Here is a 21,021-nt window from a genome sequence, read left to right on the forward strand (position 1 = left end):
CTAGATACGCGACTGAGCTGGTAAACTTCTAGCGCACAAAAAAAATGGTTCAAATGGCTCTGAGCACTATGGGACTCAACTTCTGGGGTCATAAGTCCCGTAGAACTTAGAACTACTTAAACCTAACTAACCTAAGGACATCACACACATCCATGCCAGAGGCAGGATTCGAACCCGCGACCGTAGCGGTCGTGCGGTTCCAGACTGTAGCGCCTTTAACCGCTCGGCCACTCCGGCCGGCTTCTAGCGCACAAACTCATTTGGAGTACCTCGTTAGAAGCGAAAATTACTTCGGGCGAACGGCAAAAAGTGTAATAGGAACATTGATAGTGACGGTATATCACGTAAACCATAGCTGGGATTTGCAACGCCACGTCCGATTTTCTGCCGCATCCTTGTCCAGTCCTGTCAATCTCTAATAACTTCGCCATCGACAGGACGTTGTCTTCACTGACAACAGTCGTAGAACTTGACGTCAATCATGAATAGTACAATAATCCTACTGTTCTAAAGTCAACACGGGACAGCGTTTGAAAAATTCAGTTGCGGATCTGCATCTTTTTTATTCCTGAAGTGTAGCACGGACAATACTGGTGCACGTAATGGCAAGGACCCATATGTGTCCTGTACAACTTGGAGAAAACTGTCATAAATGTAGTGGACCTGCACTCTTTTGTAAAAGACAGAAAAATGGCATGATCGCCCAAGAATACATATTTTAAGTTAATTTCCGACTGGCAAGATTTTTAAGACATCACTTCTTCTCAGGGCTGTGGTAATGACATTGATAGCTTTGCCTCTGTATTGTCACTATCTTTCAAATATTGAATGAAGATCAGAAATAAAAAGTTTTTATGCTTTATAGATTAATACATTGCACAATAAAAAGCAAAGCAAAAATTAACGGTTCGATACACCTACACATCTAAGAGAGAAGCACTTGGTTCAGGTGACAAACGTAATCAATGTGAGACAATACACAAACCTTTCTGCATGGAATGGTTATGTTGATCCAGCGTACTCATCTTCGCCTGAAAATAAGAAACATGGGAGTTAGTACAACTCTTTGTTTTGGCCTAAACATAGACATCACGTTGAAGAATCAAGTTACATAATACAATTTCTCTTAAACATAAGCACGTACAGTTTATTTTCTGAAATCAATATAACGTAAGTCGTACACTGTATCAGAACTACAACCTAACAACGGTGTTTTTACAGTGCCATATTAAAAACATCGAACCTCACCTTGTAATCTTACGTGTCTGTATCGGTCTTAAAGACACAAGCGCATTGTTATATCTACTCTATTTGACAAATGCTAAGACAAGGTCATGTATTATGAAGTAGGATTTCCTAATATGAGCACTGGCCACATATAACTATATGGAAAACAGAAAGTTTGCATTCAATTTACAGTACATTACTTTGTCCTTCTTATTCTGCTAATTAAGAAAGGGAGAAACGACTGTTGATAAGTCAATATGTGACCTGTTATTAGTCTTCACGGTTTACGTCAGAACTATATATAGGGTAAACATTCGAACATTACGCCCTGAAAACCGGTTCCTGGAATTTTCTAAATAGGCTTTTAAAATATTTTAAACCTCTTTGACTATCATTTCAGATTTTACACCATTTTCCTACACTTACCCGCTAGTCGCACGATCGTGTACGTAATTCCACTGCCATTATCCTTATCCGATCAAACACTCTTGGTGTCAAACCTGACATCTCAACAGTATCCCATTTCAGGTCTTACAGTTACTTTGTAAACATATATTGTCGTCGACAAAACGACAGTTTCTTAGTACCCTGGAATTTAAGGGGAAATCTACATTTAAATCTACATGGATACTCTGCAAATCACATTTAAGTGCCTGGCAGAGGGTCCATCGAACCACCTTCACAATTCTTTATTATTCCAATCTCGTATAGCGCGCGGAGAGAATAAACACCTATATCTTTCTGTACGAGCTCTGATTTCCCTTATTTTATCGTGGTGATCGTTCCTCCCTATGTAGGTCGGTGTCAACAAAATATTTTCGCATTCGGAGGAGAAAGTTGGTGATTGGAATTTCGTGAGAAGATTTCGTCGCAACGAAAAACGCCTTTCTTTTAATGATGTCCAGCCCAAATCCTGTATCATTTCTGTGACACTCTCTCCCATTTTTCGCGATGATACAAAACGTGCTGCCTTTCTTTGAACTTTTTCGATGTACTCCATCAGTCCTATCTGTTAAGGATCCCACACCGCTCATTATTGTCGAAAATATTCCAAGAAAAAGGAAATAAGGTTTTGGTTTAACGTCTCGTCGAAGAAGAGGCCATTAGAGACGTCATACAGGCTCAGATTCGGGAGAGGACAGGAAAGGAAATCGGCCGCCTCCTTTTCAAAGCAATCATACCGGCATTTGCCTTGAGGAATGTTAGGAAATCACGGAAAAACTATAACGGGATGGACAGACGCTGGTTTAAACGTCTGTCATCCCAGATACGAGCTCAGTGTGTTAGTACTGTGGCACACCTGGTAATATTACAACTTACTTGTTTTTAAGCTAAAGCTTCTATATACACCGGCACGCAAAACTTAAAGACCTATTTAACTTTCACAACACATGACACTGTGAAGTAACATAACTCGATGAAACTTTGCCCACACGTAGAAAGAACTGCTACAGTACATTACAAATGGTAATTGAGTCGTGCAATAAATTTTAGCTTGTAATAGCGAATATTCTGTTTATGGAAGTGTACATGGAAAAGGCCGGGAGATACGGAAAGATTCCAGTTAGATTACATCACAGTCAGACAGACATTCCGAATTTAGTTATTGGATAGTAAGGAGCACTCAGGAGCAGATATAAACTGAGATCACAATTTAATAATGACGGAAAGTAGGCTGAAGCTTAAGAGACTAATGAGGAAGAATCAGTGTGCAAAGAAGTGGGATACGGAAGTACTAAGGTATAATGAGATACGCTTGAATTTCTCTAAGGATATAGGTACTGCGATAATGAATAGCTCACTAGGCAGTTCAGTTGAACAGTAATAGAAATCTCTAATGAGGGGCCGCGCGGAGTGGCCGTGCGGTTAGAAGCGCCATGTCACGGATCGCTCGGCCCCTCCCGCCGGAGGTTCGAGTCCTCCCTCGGGCATAGGAGTGTGTGTTGTTCTTAGCATAAGTTAGTTTAGGTAGTGTGTAAGTCTAGGGACCGATGGCCTCAGGAGTTTGGTCCCTTAGGAATTCACACGCATTTGAACATTTCTAATGAGGGAAATATTAGAAATTGGAAAGAAAAACATAGATACCAGGAAGATAAGTCCGAAGAAATAACAGCTAACAGAAGAAATACTTCAGTTGGTCGCCGGCCGGTGTGGCCGAGCGGTTCTAGGCGCTTCAGTCTGGAACCACGCGACCACTACGGTCGCAGGTTCGAATCCTGCCCGTGATGTCCTTAGGTCAGTTAGGTTTAAGTAGTTCTAAGTTCTAGGGAACTGATGACCTCAGCAGTTAAGTCCCATAGTGCTCAGAGCCATTTGAAGTTTATTTTTTTTATTTTTTTAACTTCAGTTGGCCGGCCGCGGTGGTCTCGCGGTTAAGGCGCTCAGTCCGGAGCCGCGCGACTGCTACGGTCGCAGGTTCGAATCCTGCCTCGGGCATGGATGTGTGTGATGTCCTTATGTTAGTTAGGTTTAAGTAGTTCTAAGTTCTAGGGGACTGATGACCACAGATTTAAGTCCCATAGTGCTCAGAGCCATTTGAACCATTTTTTAACTTCAGTTGATCGACGAAAGAAGGGAATACAAAAATGTTCAGGGATATTCAGGAATACAGAAATACAAGTCACTTAGGAATGGAATAAATAGGAAGTTCAGAGAAGATAAGGTGAAAAGGGTGCATGAAAAATGTGATGAAACCGGGAAAAAAATGACTGTCAGAAGGACTGACTAAAGATACAGAGAAGTCAAAACAACATTCGGTGAAACTGAAAGCAATGGCGGTAACATTAAGAGTGTAACAGGAATTCCACTGTTAAATGCAGAGGAGAGAGAGAATGGGTTTGAACAGTACATTGAAGGCCTCTATGGGCGGGAAGACTTGTCTGATGACGTGATAGAAGAAGAAATAGGAGTCGACAGGGAAGAGTTAGGGGATACAGTATGAGAATCAGAATTTGAAAGGGCTTTCGACGATTTAACATCAGATAACGCGCAAGGGATAGATAACATTCCATTGGAATTTCTAAAATCATTGGAGGAAGTTGCAACAAAACGACTGTTCACATTGGTGTATAGAATGTATGAGACTGGAGATATACCATTAGACTTTCGAAGAAACATCATTCACACAATTCCGAAGGTAGCAAGAGCGGACAAATGCGAGGTTTATCGTAAAATCAGCTAAACAGCTCCTGCACCCAAGTTGCTGTGAAGAATAATATTCAGACGAATGGAAATGATAATTGAGGATCTGTAGGTGACGATCAGTTTGATTTTAGGAAATGTAAAGGCACCAGAGAAGCACTTCTGACGTTGCGGTTGACAATACAAGTAAGACTGAAGAAAAATCAAGAAACGTTCGTAGGATTTGTCGACCTGGAAAAAGATTCGACAATGTAAACTGGTGCAAGATGTTCGAAAGCCTAATAAAAATAGTGTTACACTATAGGAAAAGACGGGGAATATACAATACGCACAAGAAACGAGAGGAAAAAATAAAACTGGAAGACCTAGAACGAAGTACTCGGATTAAAAATGGCGTAAGACAGGGATGTAGTCTTTCATCGCTACTGTTCAATGTATACATCCAAGACGTAATGACGGAAATAAAAGAAAGGTTCAAGAGCGCGATTAAAATTTGAGGTGGAAGGATATCAGTGATATGATTAGCTGACGACATTGCTATCCTCAGTGAAAGTAAAGAAGAACTACAGGAGCTAACTGATTGGAATGAACATTCTAATAAGTGCAGAATATGGATCGAGAATAAATCAAAGAAGGCGAAAGTAATGAGAATTAGTAGAAATGAGAACAGCGGGAAACTTAATATCATAATTGGTGATCACGAAATAGCTGAAGTTAAGGAATTCAGCTACCTAGGTAACAAAATAACGCATGGCGGACGGAGCAAGGAGGACATAAGAAGCACACTATCACTGGCAAAAAGGGAATTCCTGGCCAAGAGAAATCTGCTAGTATCAAACATAGGCCTTAGTTTGAGAAAGAAATTTCTGAGAGTGTACGTTTGGAGCACAGCATTGTTCAAATGTGTGTGTGAATTCCTTAGGGACCAAACTGCTGAGGTCACCGGTCCCTAGACTTACACACTACTTAAACTATCTTAAACCAACTTATGCTAAAAACAACACACACACACACACACACACACACACACACACACACACACACACACACACACATACGCGAGGGATGACTCGAACCTTCGGCGGGAGGGGCCGCGCAGTCCGTGACATGGCGCCTCTAACCGCGCGGCTTCAGCATTGTGTGCTAGTGAAACATGGACTGTGCGAAAACCGGGACAGAAGAGAATATTCCTTCCATGGTACTAGAGGCAGCCGTAGATGGTAAAAACTTTAGGGGAAGACAGAGATTGGAATGCATTTAGCAAATAATTGAGAATGTAGATTGCAGTTGCTACCCTGAGATGAAAAGGTTGGCACAGTAGAGGAATTCGTGGCGCGCCGAACCAAACCAGACAGAAGATTGATGAAAAAAAAATTAACTTGGCAGTGATACATCATGCGAAAGTTACTTTCGTCCTTAAGTTTTGCACAGATGCTATATTTAACATTGGATACTACATAAGAATCACTCAACAGTTTGTTTAAATCGCAGTACACTGTCCACCTGACAAAACTTAAACATGCAATGTCGTCAGTGTTCAAACTGATGAGCGAGTGCGAGTATCTGGCGGATTGGTGAGTTATGGCGAAGTGTTCTTCCGCGACGATTTGTTGCCGGCGTGCACCCCTCTGCGCTTGAGACGTCTGGCGCCATCCCCTAGGGACGCCAGCAGCCTGCCATGTGTTCTGTCTTGCCTTCCTCCCCTCTCGCTACAGCTTTACGCCATTTCTGCTCTCAGATGGCAGACTCACGCGATTGGAACAGGTGGCAACGATAGAGATCCTTTTGAGATGTCTCATTAGTAAGTTACCTTACGCAGTTAGAGCGCAGTCGCTTAGGGATAGCATCTTATAGCTCATGTTTATTAACATACTCGAAAGTTTCGATTTCATCAGGTTAACGACGGGGAGGGGCGGAGGCGAGATCGACACTTTGGTGTTGCCGTCTCCTCCCCGCTAATAGAAACTTGCCGTAACCTCGCTTTTAACGAGCCACAGATACATTAACATAATAATAATAATTTGTTTACATCAGCACTTAGTAAATTCTTTAACATAACTTCCAAGAAAATTCGGTTCAGAGAAACACATCGCTTAGAAAGTACTCATTTGAGAATTTGAGAAATACAAGTGTCATGAAATTGATATAAAAAGTTGTATGGCTTCGACAATGTCATATTTTTCAAAATATAAAATTGAAGTGAGCACTCACCATTATCAGTATTTCAGTTACCACTACGAATAGCCAGGTCTATAGTCTATGGCTATACAAACGAAGTGTGCCGAGGTAATCCGTATATCCGCGATAAATACTATGCGTTGATGGCGCAGTGGTTAACTCAATTGCCTTGTAAGCAAGAGATTCCAGGATCGAGCCCAGTCCGGCACACATTTTGACTCGTCTCCGCAGTTACCGTATAAACTCCCGATGCAGCTGGTATCACCAGTTCCCTCTCTTTCCTTACCTTTCTCCCCAGTCCACCTTCAGTTTCCATAATTGTACCACAGCTGCGGATTCTGCGAGATGTTCTTTCGGAATTGTTCTTTCAGTTTTTCTGCCTATATTCGGGATAGCCAGTATTCCTGATATGTTTTTCTTAGCGGAGTGTCTTTCCCTTTCTGTAACATCTTACTCAACTTCCGGGAGTTTGCCGATTCGACTACTGGACTCATGAACCATGTTAGATGTACTGTTAGCAACAGTATAATCACCCTCTGAATCGACACTTTTACCTGGCTGGAATATTTTCTTCAACCACGTAGGCAGCAAACTTATACATGTGTACCAGCAACTGAAAAGTATCTTACGTTACACACATTTCGTAAGTGCCTTGCAACTTCCGTGACATTTTATTTTCGTGCTAACTTTATTTTTCGAAATTTAGTCGAGAAATTTGGAAATTGATATATAAAAGTAGTGGTACTGTACCATTTCAAGTGAAATCTGCATTCTTGCCAGATCTCCTCCCTCCTCCAAACCAGTCCACCTCTCCTCCTCCTTTCTGAACAAGCTGGGTGAGGTATGAATGGTAGGAAATTAAAAAGTTAGGGGTGGGGTATTATCCTATTCGCTGAAGCATAGCGGTGCAGCCTGAATAGTAGCCAGATTTTTCCCATATATATCTAGGTCCAATTTATTAGGCCGGCCGGTGTAGCCGTGTGGTTCTAGGCGCTTCAGTCTGGAACCGCGTGACCGCTACGGTCGCCGGTTCGAATCCTGCCTCGGGCATGGATGTGTGTGATGTCCTTAGGTTAGTTAGGTTTAAGTAGTTCTAAGCTCTAGGGGACTGATGACGACAGATGTTAAGTCCCATAGTGCTCAGAGCCATTTGAACCAATTTATTACCCAACTGTCTTAATGGTTATGATTTATGACCCCATTACCGAAAGAGACCTGCCTTTGTATTAGCATCATCCTTATCTTAATTTGTGATGCAATATAGCCGCTGGATATGTTCCCTCTTACACTCCTGGAAATGGAAAAAAGAACACATTGACACCGGTGTGTCAGACCCACCATACTTGCTCCGGACACTGCGAGAGGGCTGTACAAGCAATGATCACACGCACGGCACAGCGGACACACCAGGAACCGCGGTGTTGGCCGTCGAATGGCGCTAGCTGCGCAGCATTTGTGCACCGCCGCCGTCAGTGTCAGCCAGTTTGCCGTGGCATACGGAGCTTCATCGCAGTCTTTAACACTGGTAGCATGCCGCGACAGCGTGGACGTGAACCGTATGTGCAGTTGACGGACTTTGAGCGAGGGCGTATAGTGGGCATGCGGGAGGCCGGGTGGACGTACCGCCGAATTGCTCAACACGTGGGGCGTGAGGTGTCCACAGTACATCGATGTTGTCGCCAGTGGTCGGCGGAAGGTGCACGTGCCCGTCGACCTGGGACCGGACCGCAGCGACGCACGGATGCACGCCAAGACCGTAGGATCCTATGCAGTGCCGTAGGGGACCGCACCGCCACTTCCCAGCAAATTAGGGACACTGTTGCTCCTGGGGTATCGGCGAGGACCATTCGCAACCGTCTCCATGAAGCTGGGCTACGGTCCCGCACACCGTTAGGCCGTCTTCCGCTCACGCCCCAACATCGTGCAGCCCGCCTCCAGTGGTGTCGCGACAGGCGTGAATGGAGGGACGAATGGAGACGTGTCGTCTTCAGCGATGAGAGTCGCTTCTGCCTTGGTGCCAATGATGGTCGTATGCGTGTTTGGCGCCGTGCAGGTGTGCGCCACAATCAGGACTGCATACGACCGAGGCACACAGGGCCAACACCCGGCATCATGGTGTGGGGAGCGATCTCCTACACTGGCCGTACACCACTGGTGATCGTTGAGGCGACACTGAATAGTGCACGGTACATCCAAACCGTTATCGAACCCATCGTTCTACCATTCCTAGACCGGCAAGGGAACTTGCTGTTCCAACAGGACAATGCACGTCCGCATGTATCCCGTGCCACCCAACGTGCTCTAGAAGGTGTAAGTCAACTACCCTGACCAGCAAGATCTCCGGATCTGTCCCCCATTGAGCATGTTTGGGACTGGATGAAGCGTCGTCTCACGCGGTCTGCACGTCCAGCACGAACGCTGGTCCAACTGAGGCGCCAGGTGGAAATGGCATGGCAAGCCGTTCCACAGGACTACATCCAGCACCTCTACGATCGTCTCCATGGGAGAATAGCAGCCTGCATTGCTGCGAAAGGTGGATATACACTGTACTAGTGCCGACATTGTGCATGCTCTGTTGCCTGTGTCTATGTGCCTGTGGTTCTGTCAGTGTGATCATGTGATGTATCTGACCCCAGGAATGTGTCAATAAAGTTTCCCCTTCCTGGGACAATGAATTCACGGTGTTCTTATTTCAATTTCCAGGAGTGTATATTATGTACCCTTATTTTCATTGCTATAATTTGCGACTAAAATATAGACACCACAATCAAAACATGCCTGGTACTGCACCATAATGTTACAGTATAGGTGTAAAACCGGCTGTAAATTTAAAAAAATCAAAGGAGGAATATTTTCACAAATGTACATGTACCAGTAATAGATTAAAATACACATTGCAAGTCTCAGAAGTCATCGTTAAATTACGTCATGGAGGTGCATAAACAATAAGTTACGTTGATATCCCACAGTTCAATGTTTAAACAATCCTGTGGCCCGTCTGATGAAACAGTTTAAACAAATTCCCCCATCAGCTGCCAGATCTCTTGTTCTGTTACTACCAGTGCTAGGATAGGATAGGAACAATTGCACCTTTGTTATTTAAACAACCACTGCAGTGTGCAGTGCCTCACATGGTGCATTACACCATCCAGATTGTGTCATGTTGGAGAGCTACAGCTGACTGCTTTCATGCCAACAGAGCAGGGCCAAGCTACAGCAGGCACGACACAATTCGTCGTGCCACTCACTGCTGTGCAGTCCTCTATATGACTACGATAGTGGCAGCCAGCAGCTACTACCTCTGGCCAACTCAGAGGTGAAGTGTGATCAACAGCACTGTGTGAATCTAAGGGAGCAGCTGGCGGCACACATTCGTAAATAAATTTCTCACTCCTCCCTACCCAGGAGCATATAAGACGCATCCTTCCAGGCCCCATACCACCAGCTCGACACAGCATCTAAACGAATGTTGATACTTTGACAATGATGTATAGCACATAAGAAAACCGTGGCTAATTACAAATTTATTTTGGCATTGTCCATGTGCAAATTTCCTTCTCTACTAGTTTCTTTTGTCATTTACATTCTGCATATACTATCTAATCTAAAGTATCCAGACACATACTACTGGATATTAATATGTAGTGTTCTATCAGTCGAATAGCACACAGTATTTTAAATAAGAATAATACACTACTGGCCATTAAAATTGCTACACCACGAAGATGACTTGCTACAGACGCAACATTTAACCGACAGGAACAAGATGCTCTGTTATGCAAAGGATTAGCTTTTCAGCGCATTCACACAAGGTTGCCGCCGGTGGCGACACCTACAACGTGCTGACATGAGGAAAATTTCCAACCGATTTCTCATACACAAACAGCAGTTGACCGGCGTTGCCTGGTGAAACATTGTTGTGATGCCTCGTGTAAGGAGGAGAAATGCGTACCATCACGTTTCCGACTTTGATAAAGGTCGGATTGTAGCCTATCGCGATTGCGGTTTATCGTATCGTGACATTGCTGCTCGCGTTGGTCGAGATCCAATGACTGTTAGCAGAATATGGAATCGGTGGGTTCAGGAGGATAATACGGAACGCCTAACTGTATCCCAACGGCCTCGTATCACTAGCACTCGAGATGACAGGCATCTTATCCGCATGGCTGTAACGGATCGTGCAGCCACGTCTCGATCCCTGAGTCAGCAGATGGGGACGTTTGCAAGACAACAACCATCTGCACGAACAGTTCGACGACGTTTGCACCAGCATGAACTATCAGCTCGAAGACCATGGCTGCGGTCACCCTTGACGCTGCATCACAAACAACAGCGCCTGCGATTGTGCACTCAACGACAAACCTGGGTGCACGAATGGCAAAACGTCATTTTTTCGGATGAATCCAGGTTCTGTGCACAGCATCATGATGGTCGCATCCGTGTTTGGCGACATCGCGGTGAACGCACATTGGAAGCATGTATTCGTCATCGCCATACGGGCGTATCACCCGGCGTGATGGTATGGGGTGCCATTGGTTACACGTCTCGGTCACCTCTTGTTCGCATTGACTGCACTTTGAACAGTGGACGTTACATTTCAGATGTGTTACGACCCATGGCTCTACCCTTCATTCTATCCCTGCGAAACCCTACATTTCAGCAGGATAATGCACGACCGCATGTTGCAGGTGCTGTACGGGCCTTTCTGGATACAGAAACTGTTCGATTGCTGCCCTGGCCAGCACATTGTCCAGATGTCTCACCAACTGAAAACGTCTGGTCAATGGTGGCCGAGCAACTGGCTCGTCACAATACACCAGTCACTACTCTTGATGAGCTGTGGTACCGTGTTGAAGCTCCATGGGCAGCTGTACCTGTAGACGCCATCCATGCTCTGTTTGACTCAATGCCCAGGCGTATCAAGGCCGTTATTATGGCCAGAGCTGGTTGTTCTGGGTACTGATTTCTCAGGATCTATGCACCCAAATTGCGTGAAAATGTAATCATATGTCAGTTCTAGTATAATATATTTGTCCAATGAATACCCGTTTATCATCTGCATTTCTTCTTGGTGTAACAATTTTAATGGCCAGTAGTGTATTACTCAGTGAAGAAAGAACTTTTATGTAAACAAAGTCATTACTTATGTGTTTTGTATTTGCTACCATTTGTCTAGTACACAGATCAGCCTGAGAGATGTTTGGACATATGCATATGTAATTCCCAGGCTGATATCTCATCTCTGCAGTAAATGAGATTCCATGGAAGAAAGGCAATGTAGTTCTCAAAAAATCCTATTGTGTAATTTTGGGGAATGAGCTTATGATGTAGACTGTACAATAATTCTACTGGTGCCACTGTAAATGTCATGCAGATGCCATAGGAATAAGATAAAAGAGATCACAGTGTATGAAGACAGTCACTGTTCCGTTGCTTAACATCTGTACATGGCAGAAAAGCTGCTAAAATCTCTAGTGTTAGCTTCCGGCATGTACAGGGATTATGTATAAAAAAAGCGGATTCAATAATTTGAACTCTGCACTGCTTGACAGTGAGAAAAATGAGGTTACTGCATTTGTAATATACATATATAAAGGACTGTACTTGGGATTCCTAGGTTGAACGTAACGTATGGCTGTCAGTAAACTTCATAATAGTTCTAGTTTCTCTGATTTTCCGATTTTGATCATTTCATGAGACATGTGTGGAAGAAAGTAATAAGTTGCTGTATCTTCTTAATGTGTACATACTCAATAGTTCAACAAACCCTTCGCGTGATATGCAATGCTTCTTTTGTAGTGACTGCCACTGTAGTTGTTCTTTAGCATCTGTGTAATTTTCTAGCACTGACTAAGAAATTACATGCATGCCACTTGTCACTGGATCTTATCTGTCTCTTTTATTAATCCAACCTGGGAAGGGTCCCAGGCAGACAAGCAATACTCAAAAAAATCAGTCAGATAGATGCTTTGTAAACCACTTCTTTCGATAATGGATTACATTTCTTTAAGATTCCCATCAGCCTGGCATCCCCTTTTCCTACTATTTGTCTTACATGGCTGTTCGACTTTAGGTCTGTCTAGATGGTATTAGATATTTTGCGATTGTTACTGCCACCAGTGATTTATCACCAATAGTGTAATAGAACAGTAGTGAGCGGGTTTCTTCTCCTATTTATATGCAGTACATTACGTTTACGTGCCTCCAGTGTCAAATGCCACTCCCTCTATCAATATTCTGCAATTTGGTATAGTCTTCTGGCTTTGCTATCTTCTTCTTATAGACAACCCCACGATTTGCGACCAGCCTCATGGAACCCCCCTGTGTTTAAAGGGACACTTATATCAAGGTCACTGATAAAAAGTTCTGTTGTCAAGTTATACACTTGTGCTAGGTATATTCAAGGTTAACCCAACTCCCCTACCTCCTGGGGAACCACCAGCAATTTACCACGGTCATCCAGGGGAAGCCCTGTCCTACCCACGCACCTTAGGCAAATGGACTAGCTATATTCAAGGTCATAACATATCTCGAGAATGGTCACGTGATATAAAGTTGGTGAGAAACCCCTGGAACAATGGAAGCATTGAGATAGCAGGAAACCTCTCCTTCTCCCCCTGGACCAATAAGATTCAGGTTCCTTCTCCCCATTATCAGCCTTTGTAACTAGTTCAGTTGAGTAAGCCTCTTCATTCAAGTTCTGTGCATCATGGGGAAAGGTTCAGGTTTGCTGTAAACAAGTTATTTTTGAGAATAATTCTATACTGAAAGAGTTTGGAAATAATAACAATGATGTGGCAAATAACTAATGGTTTATTCTTAACAATTCCGTTTTTGGAATATAACTTTTTTACAATATTTTTTGTTGTTTATTAAATTTTTTTCTTTTATGATTTTATTTACAGATGCAATCTATAATTTTTTTGATGGGTTATATACATTGAGTTCCTTACAAAGCTATTTTTTCTGATGACTTATGACTATCAGAAGCATTTATTTATACTAAAACTAGTAGAGAGACGAACAGCTTAGGTCCTACGTTTCCCATTTTTGTTTCTAGATACACTTTTTATTCTTTTACACAAAATTTACATTTTAATGATTTTCTCTCTGATTATTCTATGTACAATATTTACATTTTACACATCCTTTTCCTATCATATTTCTATGTACGATATATATGTCGTCATGACGGAACAGCCCTACTTTCAGCTGCAGTGCAGTATGTACCTCATGGCCTCGTGATTGAAACACTACCTGGTGCACCACGTATGGAGCGGCGCCAACGCTCTCGAGCAGGCATCTATTGTAATCCTCGATTATGAGAGCCTTTGAGGCCCCGCAATACACATCCTTAGCCCGCCTCTGGGTGGCACCTGCATTTATGCAGTACGCATACATTTTCGACCTTAGCCCCCAAAACTCCACAAACTGTGAACCATTCGTCTCGTCTTTCATCAGGCTGATAGCTCTCTTATTTTGTGGTGTTATTGCAAAAGGATTATCGACTGCACATTCAGACATGTTGAATTATATGTGACTGTACCATATTACTTCATATGAATCGCAGCTGTTCACCAAGTAGAAGAAACTGTCTGTATCCATATAAAATAACTTGTAATAGGTGCAGTTTGGCTTCGCAAACTCATAGTAGAATCGGTACATGTGGAGTTTGGAGAGGTCCAGAAGACACGTACCGATAGAGACAGGTTTTGTGAACTGCGCTGAAACCTTGGCCATCTCCGCATTGAGTAATCCTTCTTTGAAAATGGCGGCATGCATGGAATTTGTCGCGGAGAAGTAATCTCTTGTGCCACGACAACTGTCTGAACGATAAACTAATTGAATTCCGCGTTCTCCTTCGTTTTTCCGAAAAAATGAATTAATAATCAATTTGTAAAACACTTTTGCAAAGTCACACACCGCGAGAGCCCTCTGTTCGGTGTTTAGATCACTATAGTCTTTTCACCAGCAGCGCAGCTTGAAGGAGGTGTTACAGGTGATTTTAACGGGTTCCACACTACTTGAGGTTTCTGTAGTGTAGAATATACTGCTTCTTGTTCCACAGCATTGCAAAAAGCTTCGGGATGGGGTCATTTCAGGGACTAAGCACTTTGGACACTATGTCGAGCCACTGTGTGTGTCATGTAAATGGGTGGGATGTGTCAGTTCTACCTCCAGAACACATCCCTCACCAGCATTAGCATCCACGTCATGGATCTTTTCTTTTGGTATGATAATGTCCTCTTCAGGCAGCCATTGGATTCCTCCAAATGAAGGAGTTTGTTGTATGGCTTTCCTGTAGAGGTTGTTTACATCCAAGTAAAGGATGTAAGTTAATAGTTCAGATGCCCTGTACTTCTCCTCACTCATTTACGGGAAATTTGCCTTAGCGTACCTCTGCACGCCCTGGCTAAATCCCGCCGCAAACTCCGCGTCCAAAGAACAGCAGCATTTCAACATCGGTCAACAGTTCGGTGCTCACACGTGTTCCTCAAAGCATTATGTCCCAGGAAAGCCGTGTCACGGTGATACAGAAGGCAGGAACCAGAGAAACTGTGTTTAGGCATAGAATTTGGCATTCCTCGAAAATGCCCTTAAGCAGGTGTACATTGGTGTTCATCTACAATGTTGGTGATTCTCCTAAATCAGCGATGCCAAACTCCTGCCAAACATTCATCGCAGGCTCATATTCCACATCCATTATGGCAGTGCCTGTCAGTTTATTAGAGAATCTGGTTATGTCGGGCAACGTGGTTTCATGAAGTCTCTTCATCAAATCCAGTTATTCGTATGGAAAGACTCACTTCTCGGTCACAGTATGAAACTTTAGATCATCAGAATATGTGGCTTTCGTGATAAGCATGTCCTCCTGACACACCATCTTAGCACATTTCTGAATAAATGAGTGTATGAAACGTAGTGTATCAACGAAGCCGAGCGGTAATTTTGGCATGATTCTCTTGGAAAAAAGAAGTATAGTTTTCAACAGTGTGATGAATAACACTGACTCTCTCATACTTTGAACCAAAACCATCCAAATGCTCAACGAGAAAGTGGGCATCATACCTGCTCAAACTGTGAACGACGACTGGTATGTGCCATGGCGGTTGATACTTCAAGTTGCATGGGTTGTGAGCTGCGTGTGGAACTTCCCTGTTAGATGGAATAGGGCTCTATGTAGAGTTTTTGCTTGTCTATCCAGTGGCAGCACACAAATATAACAATTAACTGCCTGCTCATGTAAGGCATCATTCTGCTATGAGTCAGTCACGGGAACGTTGTTGTGATAAATCCCATCAACTTCTCACACAAGATTTTCGAGCTCAGTGACAAACCATCTTGCAGGATTATCCCTGACGTAATTTTCGAATTTGTTGTGATTGGAGTCATATAAGAATACAATTATATATGCTACCACATACTGTACGTGCTGTTCTGTGAAGGTAGTATGGGAGGTATTGGAGTTGCCTTCACAATGTGCCACAAGAGCTAGGATGCACTCAGAATCATCGTATATGATGAAGGGACATCACTCCTGGTGGTGACATCCTTAAAGTCTAAGAACTTTTTATCCTCGGTAGGCATTTCCGCATGTACTAGTTCCTGGTTTGAGTAATCGATGAGGTATTTTCCAAAATTCTTGCTCTTGGAAAACGAGCTGAGACATCTATAGCAGAACTACCTTACTCCTTTATTTTTTAACAGTTGACACAGGAAACGTTTTTGATCCACACATTAAGTGTTGCTTCTCGCCCTCACAGAAGAGCAAAAAATCTACATGTTTAGGGCGCTGACTGGCTAGATTTGAAAATTAGAGGTGTCCAACTACTTCATACTTAACTTCTTTGTCCTGTACAGTGTGCTCATGGCTATCTTCTGCCTTGATATCAACATCTAGCCCGTATATGTGAACTGAATAATCAGGGTTTTGCCTCTCGAATTTTGGTACCTCCTGTACCGTTATGGGGAACGAGATGCCTTGGACATTGTAATGGTCACGGACATGAGATGTTTGATATGTTTTCGTATCAGCTGCATTTTTAGGGTAATTTCTATTGCAAGCAAGAAGCAACTATGCAAAGCAATATTTCTCCTTAAGATTATAAATCTCAATGGATGCTTTTAGGAGCAATAGTTTTTGGGACAGGGATGAAACTGGACCACCACTAAATGGATCAAAGGCATGTGAGTAAAAACCAAGATGGGGTACATGGCTGAGCGCCCTACCAGACCCTCTTTCCAGCATTTCGGAAAAATATCCGAGTACCCCCAAGTTTGGACGATGCTTTTTTTACTTAACAGTACCGCTGCCCTCTTTCACAGGATGCGTGAGTTCACAGGACATAACCGCTTTGCACTTAAAGGCAGGATATCGAGAGTCGTTGATGAATTCGGGGAGGTGCCTTTCCAGGACGACTTGACCACCATTAAGCAAAGTGGCAGGATCTCTGCTGCCCACATTAATGTTGTCAATGGGATCCTGTGATATCTTGTCAGCAACTGTACCAGCAACCACAAAGTACTCCGATGCAGCTGCAGGACTTACTTGGTGACCCATAATGGAGTGGGTGGGGGTGCTGCTGCTGCTAGACCCAGGGCAGTGTCTTAGTGATGCCCAATGGCAACGTTCATGTAATGGGCCAGGGTGTGGAGAGTGTGGCCTAGACCTTGGAAAAAGAACTTGAGTTGTAACGCAATGCCGTGGTGACGATGATGGACCAACCCGGGGTGAATACAACATTGTCATTGATGGGCCAGCCTGCGACACATCCAGCAATGGGTGCATAATCATTGTCGGTGAGAGGCCAGTCAGCAACAGTCTGGTCACTGCTGCACCGTCATTTATATCAGTTATTGTCACATGCGCAAGCCCACATATCTCATCCATGCCACCTGCAAAGAAACAAAAAATTTATGTATCATGTGTAATGAAAAGAAAGATATATGCAAGTTGGGTAAAGTACTTTCACATATGTTCCAGATTAGAAGCGCCCGAATCAGTCCATGAGACATTCGTCACACCACTATTGGCTGCTATCTCTCATAAGATCCTATCCAACTCTACGTTCAGATCGATCCGCACTCCCCTTGGGTCATGGCAATATTTTCATCAAGTGCACGCAGAAACTATCAAAATCACCTCATGTTGGTAATGCATGCAATTGTGTAGGTAACAAGCATGTTATTGTAGAAGAACAGAAACAACTTCTGCCCACGTATTCGTTCCTCAATGACTCGAGTCAACCCCCGTGAGCTAATTCTGGAGACTATGGTGCGGGTCCAGTCTCCATCATAGACTGCAGCACTGAATGAGCTAATTCTATCTCTGAAGCATCACAACGGCATCCACAAACAAACAAGAACACATCACATTAGTAATGCATACAGCCGTATGGGTAACAAGCATATTATTGTAGGAGAATAATAGAAAAAAACTACTACTTATGTATTTGCCCATCAATCACTGGAGTCGTTCCTGATGACCTCATAGTAGAGAAAGCCGATGGCTCGATTATGAGGATCATTGGCGCTATTATGTGAACACCATCCTTTGAATCCATCTCAGTAAGTGATTGCAGAACTGAGTTAATTGTTATTGAAATCGGCAATACCTGATCGATGCCCATAAGTGCGATTTTGTTGAAGAATTCTACAACAAACATAAAACAAGCATAACGTTCGATGATTGCATTATTCACACACATGGAGAGGGAGAGGTAAAATGGGTGCTTACGTTCACGAGATTCGGCAGTTACCGATGTACCAACCTCTGGAATGCAAAGTCGCTTCATCAAATCCTCAAGTGTACTGTCATTCATCGGAGCTGACGGTATGCACCCATGTGCAGCAGAAAGAGAAATTAGTCATCAGATTGTAGCTAAAACATAAAGACAAAAATAACAATATGGACAGAAATCATCATCACACGCTATGTATTTCCAACATGAAGTCAGGACAGCGTCAGCAACTTGGATAACACAAATTATTTATTGTAATTCCGTGATAGATGTGTTTTATTAAGTTGGCGACTAGTTTCGAACTAGCAGGTTCAACTGCACCTCATGAATCATCTACACTGTGAAAGTGGTCTAACATTCAGTGTGAATATGTATCACGTGTTTATTACCTATGTGTGAATTGATTATCGCCTAACCAAGCACTATTAGTGCAGCTTTAATAGGCCTGGCTTTAAAATAAATTTGGTAGTTCCTAACTAGTCGCCAGTATATTAAAACGCAACTGTGACGTTATTACAATAAAGGATCTATTACATCATCACATACCTGTAGAATCACTGGAGTTCAGTGTGGGATGCTTATTAGCACCACCATAGCTCACTGAACGATGACGAGTTCTGGGAAAGAGCTTTAAAAAAAAAAGGAGGAGCAGTGGTTTGTACTGAGAAGCACTGGAGAGTACTCTAGCCAGTTTACTCAGTGGGAAGGAAGGAATCCTGGGATGGTGGGATGGTTGCTATTGAGAATCACTAGAGAGTTGCTCTAGCCTGTCTACTCAGTATAGGAATGAAGGGAAGGCTGGGATAGGTATTGAGAAGCACCGAAGAGTGGCTCCGTACAGTCTACTCAGAAGCCAGGAAGGGAAATACCTTCTGTTAGTGATCCGACCGGAATGACAATCCACGACAAAGTGGTCCTTTCTATAGGCGAGAACTGCGTTCCATTGCTTATTTCAACCAACAGGAATCCAGGCTGCCTATCGCTGTGTAGCTGTGTAGACAGGTTGGATTCTGCATGCACAGTCTCGGGCATGCCAGAGCCTTCTCGCTATCATGCTAGTGTGTTCGTTGGTCAATAACTTGAGCGGCGGTGGAATTTAGCCTCATACTGAGAGCAATAGAAAAATATTTTCTTCCGACGTTTTGTGGCACCCAGTAAACGGCAGCGCTATCACACTGGTGTACATTTCACTGCAGGTATGCACTATATCATATTTGTCGTACGTGGGCTGCATCCCACCCAGTGAAAAATATTTTTCAGACACTTTGTGGTGTTCTACGTCAACGGTAGAGGATCGAACCAGAGATGAGAAAGATGGCCCCCGCTAACTGCCACGATGTAGTTATCTGCAGAGCTGTGCCCAGGCTGCTGGCCATTATCACTGGCCACCTGGGCAGACACGGCCACTGCTGCTCCGAGCTGGCGTTTGCCAGGGCGGCTCACTGCAGGCATTCGCCGTCACATGCTGTGGTGCGGTTACACACGTCTGTATATAAAAAAAATTGTGACATAGACGTCGCAGTGATGATGAAGAAAGTCCACTTTCCAGATGAGGTGTGCACTTCACGTCACATACGAAAAATTATTGGCCCATTATCGTGTACAGAGAGACCCGCATGGTGCCTTGGAAGCAGGTGACTATGCAAAGGTGGCACTTTCAAAAATGTCTAGAGGAGGCTTACAACCCCTGTACTCAGTGAACCTCACAGGCAGTGTATAATGAATACCTACCTGAACCCTCTAAGTGTATTGTGAAATAAATAAAATAAAATAATACACAGTTTAAAAAAAAGACAATATCTTTTATTGATACTCCAACTTAAAGGTCTTTGTGCTTTTCTGGAGCACACATATTATCTCTTATCTGTTTACCACACTTTTTCCTGAGTCTCTGATTGGCTGGGCAGCTATAATCTTCAAGATACCTTGTTGATGCACTTTTGAAATTGTCGCTAAGCCAGAACACTTTTTCACGGTCTTTGACGCAAACTTTGCTGTCTTTATCATCGTATATTCGGCGCGGTGTCGCTGTTTCTTAATACTGCAATCCGTCATCATCCCACCACTTTCCGTGGTGATAGTGAGACAACCAAGCAGCTGTCTGTAGAATCTTGGCACTCTATACTGCGCTAAACAGTTTGGGTGAAGCGACGATATTCAGCACCTCTCAAGTGTTGGAGAATGAAAGGAATGCAGCGTCTTTAGACACAAACTGTCCACACAGGCCTAAAAGCCCTGCACATCCGTGACGATGTTCGCTCATTGTGGTGTCGTCATGGAATGCTTCTGGTGTGAAGCCGCACTGACACATTTATACTAATCACTCTACAAAACCTGTGTGAGGTGAGTAATTTATCACGTGATTATGTAACAATAATGCGTACGCTATGGTGCTTGGAGGGAAATAGTCTAATGATTCAAATTCAGGACCGAGTAGTTAGGTGACACAGTGGTTAGCACAGTGGTTAGCATTCGAGGGGAAGACGGGCCAAATGTGCATCCGACCATCCTGATTTAGGTTTTCCATGATTTCCCTAAATCGCTTCAGGAAATTACTGGGATGGTACCTTTGAAAGGGCATGGCCGAATGCCTTCCCCACCCATCCCTAATCTGAACTTGGGCTCCAGCTCTAATGACCTCACTGTCGACGGGATGTTAAACATTAATCTCCTCCTCCTTCCTCCTTTCCAAATTCAACAAGGATGTCTATAGGGCCTATCTTAATACTCTAAT

General features: G+C 43.5%; 1 protein-coding gene across 2 annotated transcripts in view; it reads right to left on the reverse strand.

The window, feature by feature from the left end:
- Positions 1 to 21,021, reverse strand: part of LOC126469901 (zinc finger protein rotund-like) — a 900,701-nt gene that overhangs the window by 205,682 nt on the left and 673,998 nt on the right. For both annotated transcript variants that reach the window (XM_050097250.1, XM_050097249.1), the window contains exon 4: positions 986 to 1,031. In XM_050097250.1, the coding sequence (XP_049953207.1) occupies positions 986 to 1,031 (46 nt within the window). The remainder of the gene's footprint in view (positions 1 to 985; positions 1,032 to 21,021) is intronic.

This window comes from Schistocerca serialis, chromosome 3 (assembly GCF_023864345.2).
Source record: "Schistocerca serialis cubense isolate TAMUIC-IGC-003099 chromosome 3, iqSchSeri2.2, whole genome shotgun sequence".
Taxonomy (NCBI): Eukaryota; Metazoa; Arthropoda; class Insecta; order Orthoptera; family Acrididae; genus Schistocerca; species Schistocerca serialis.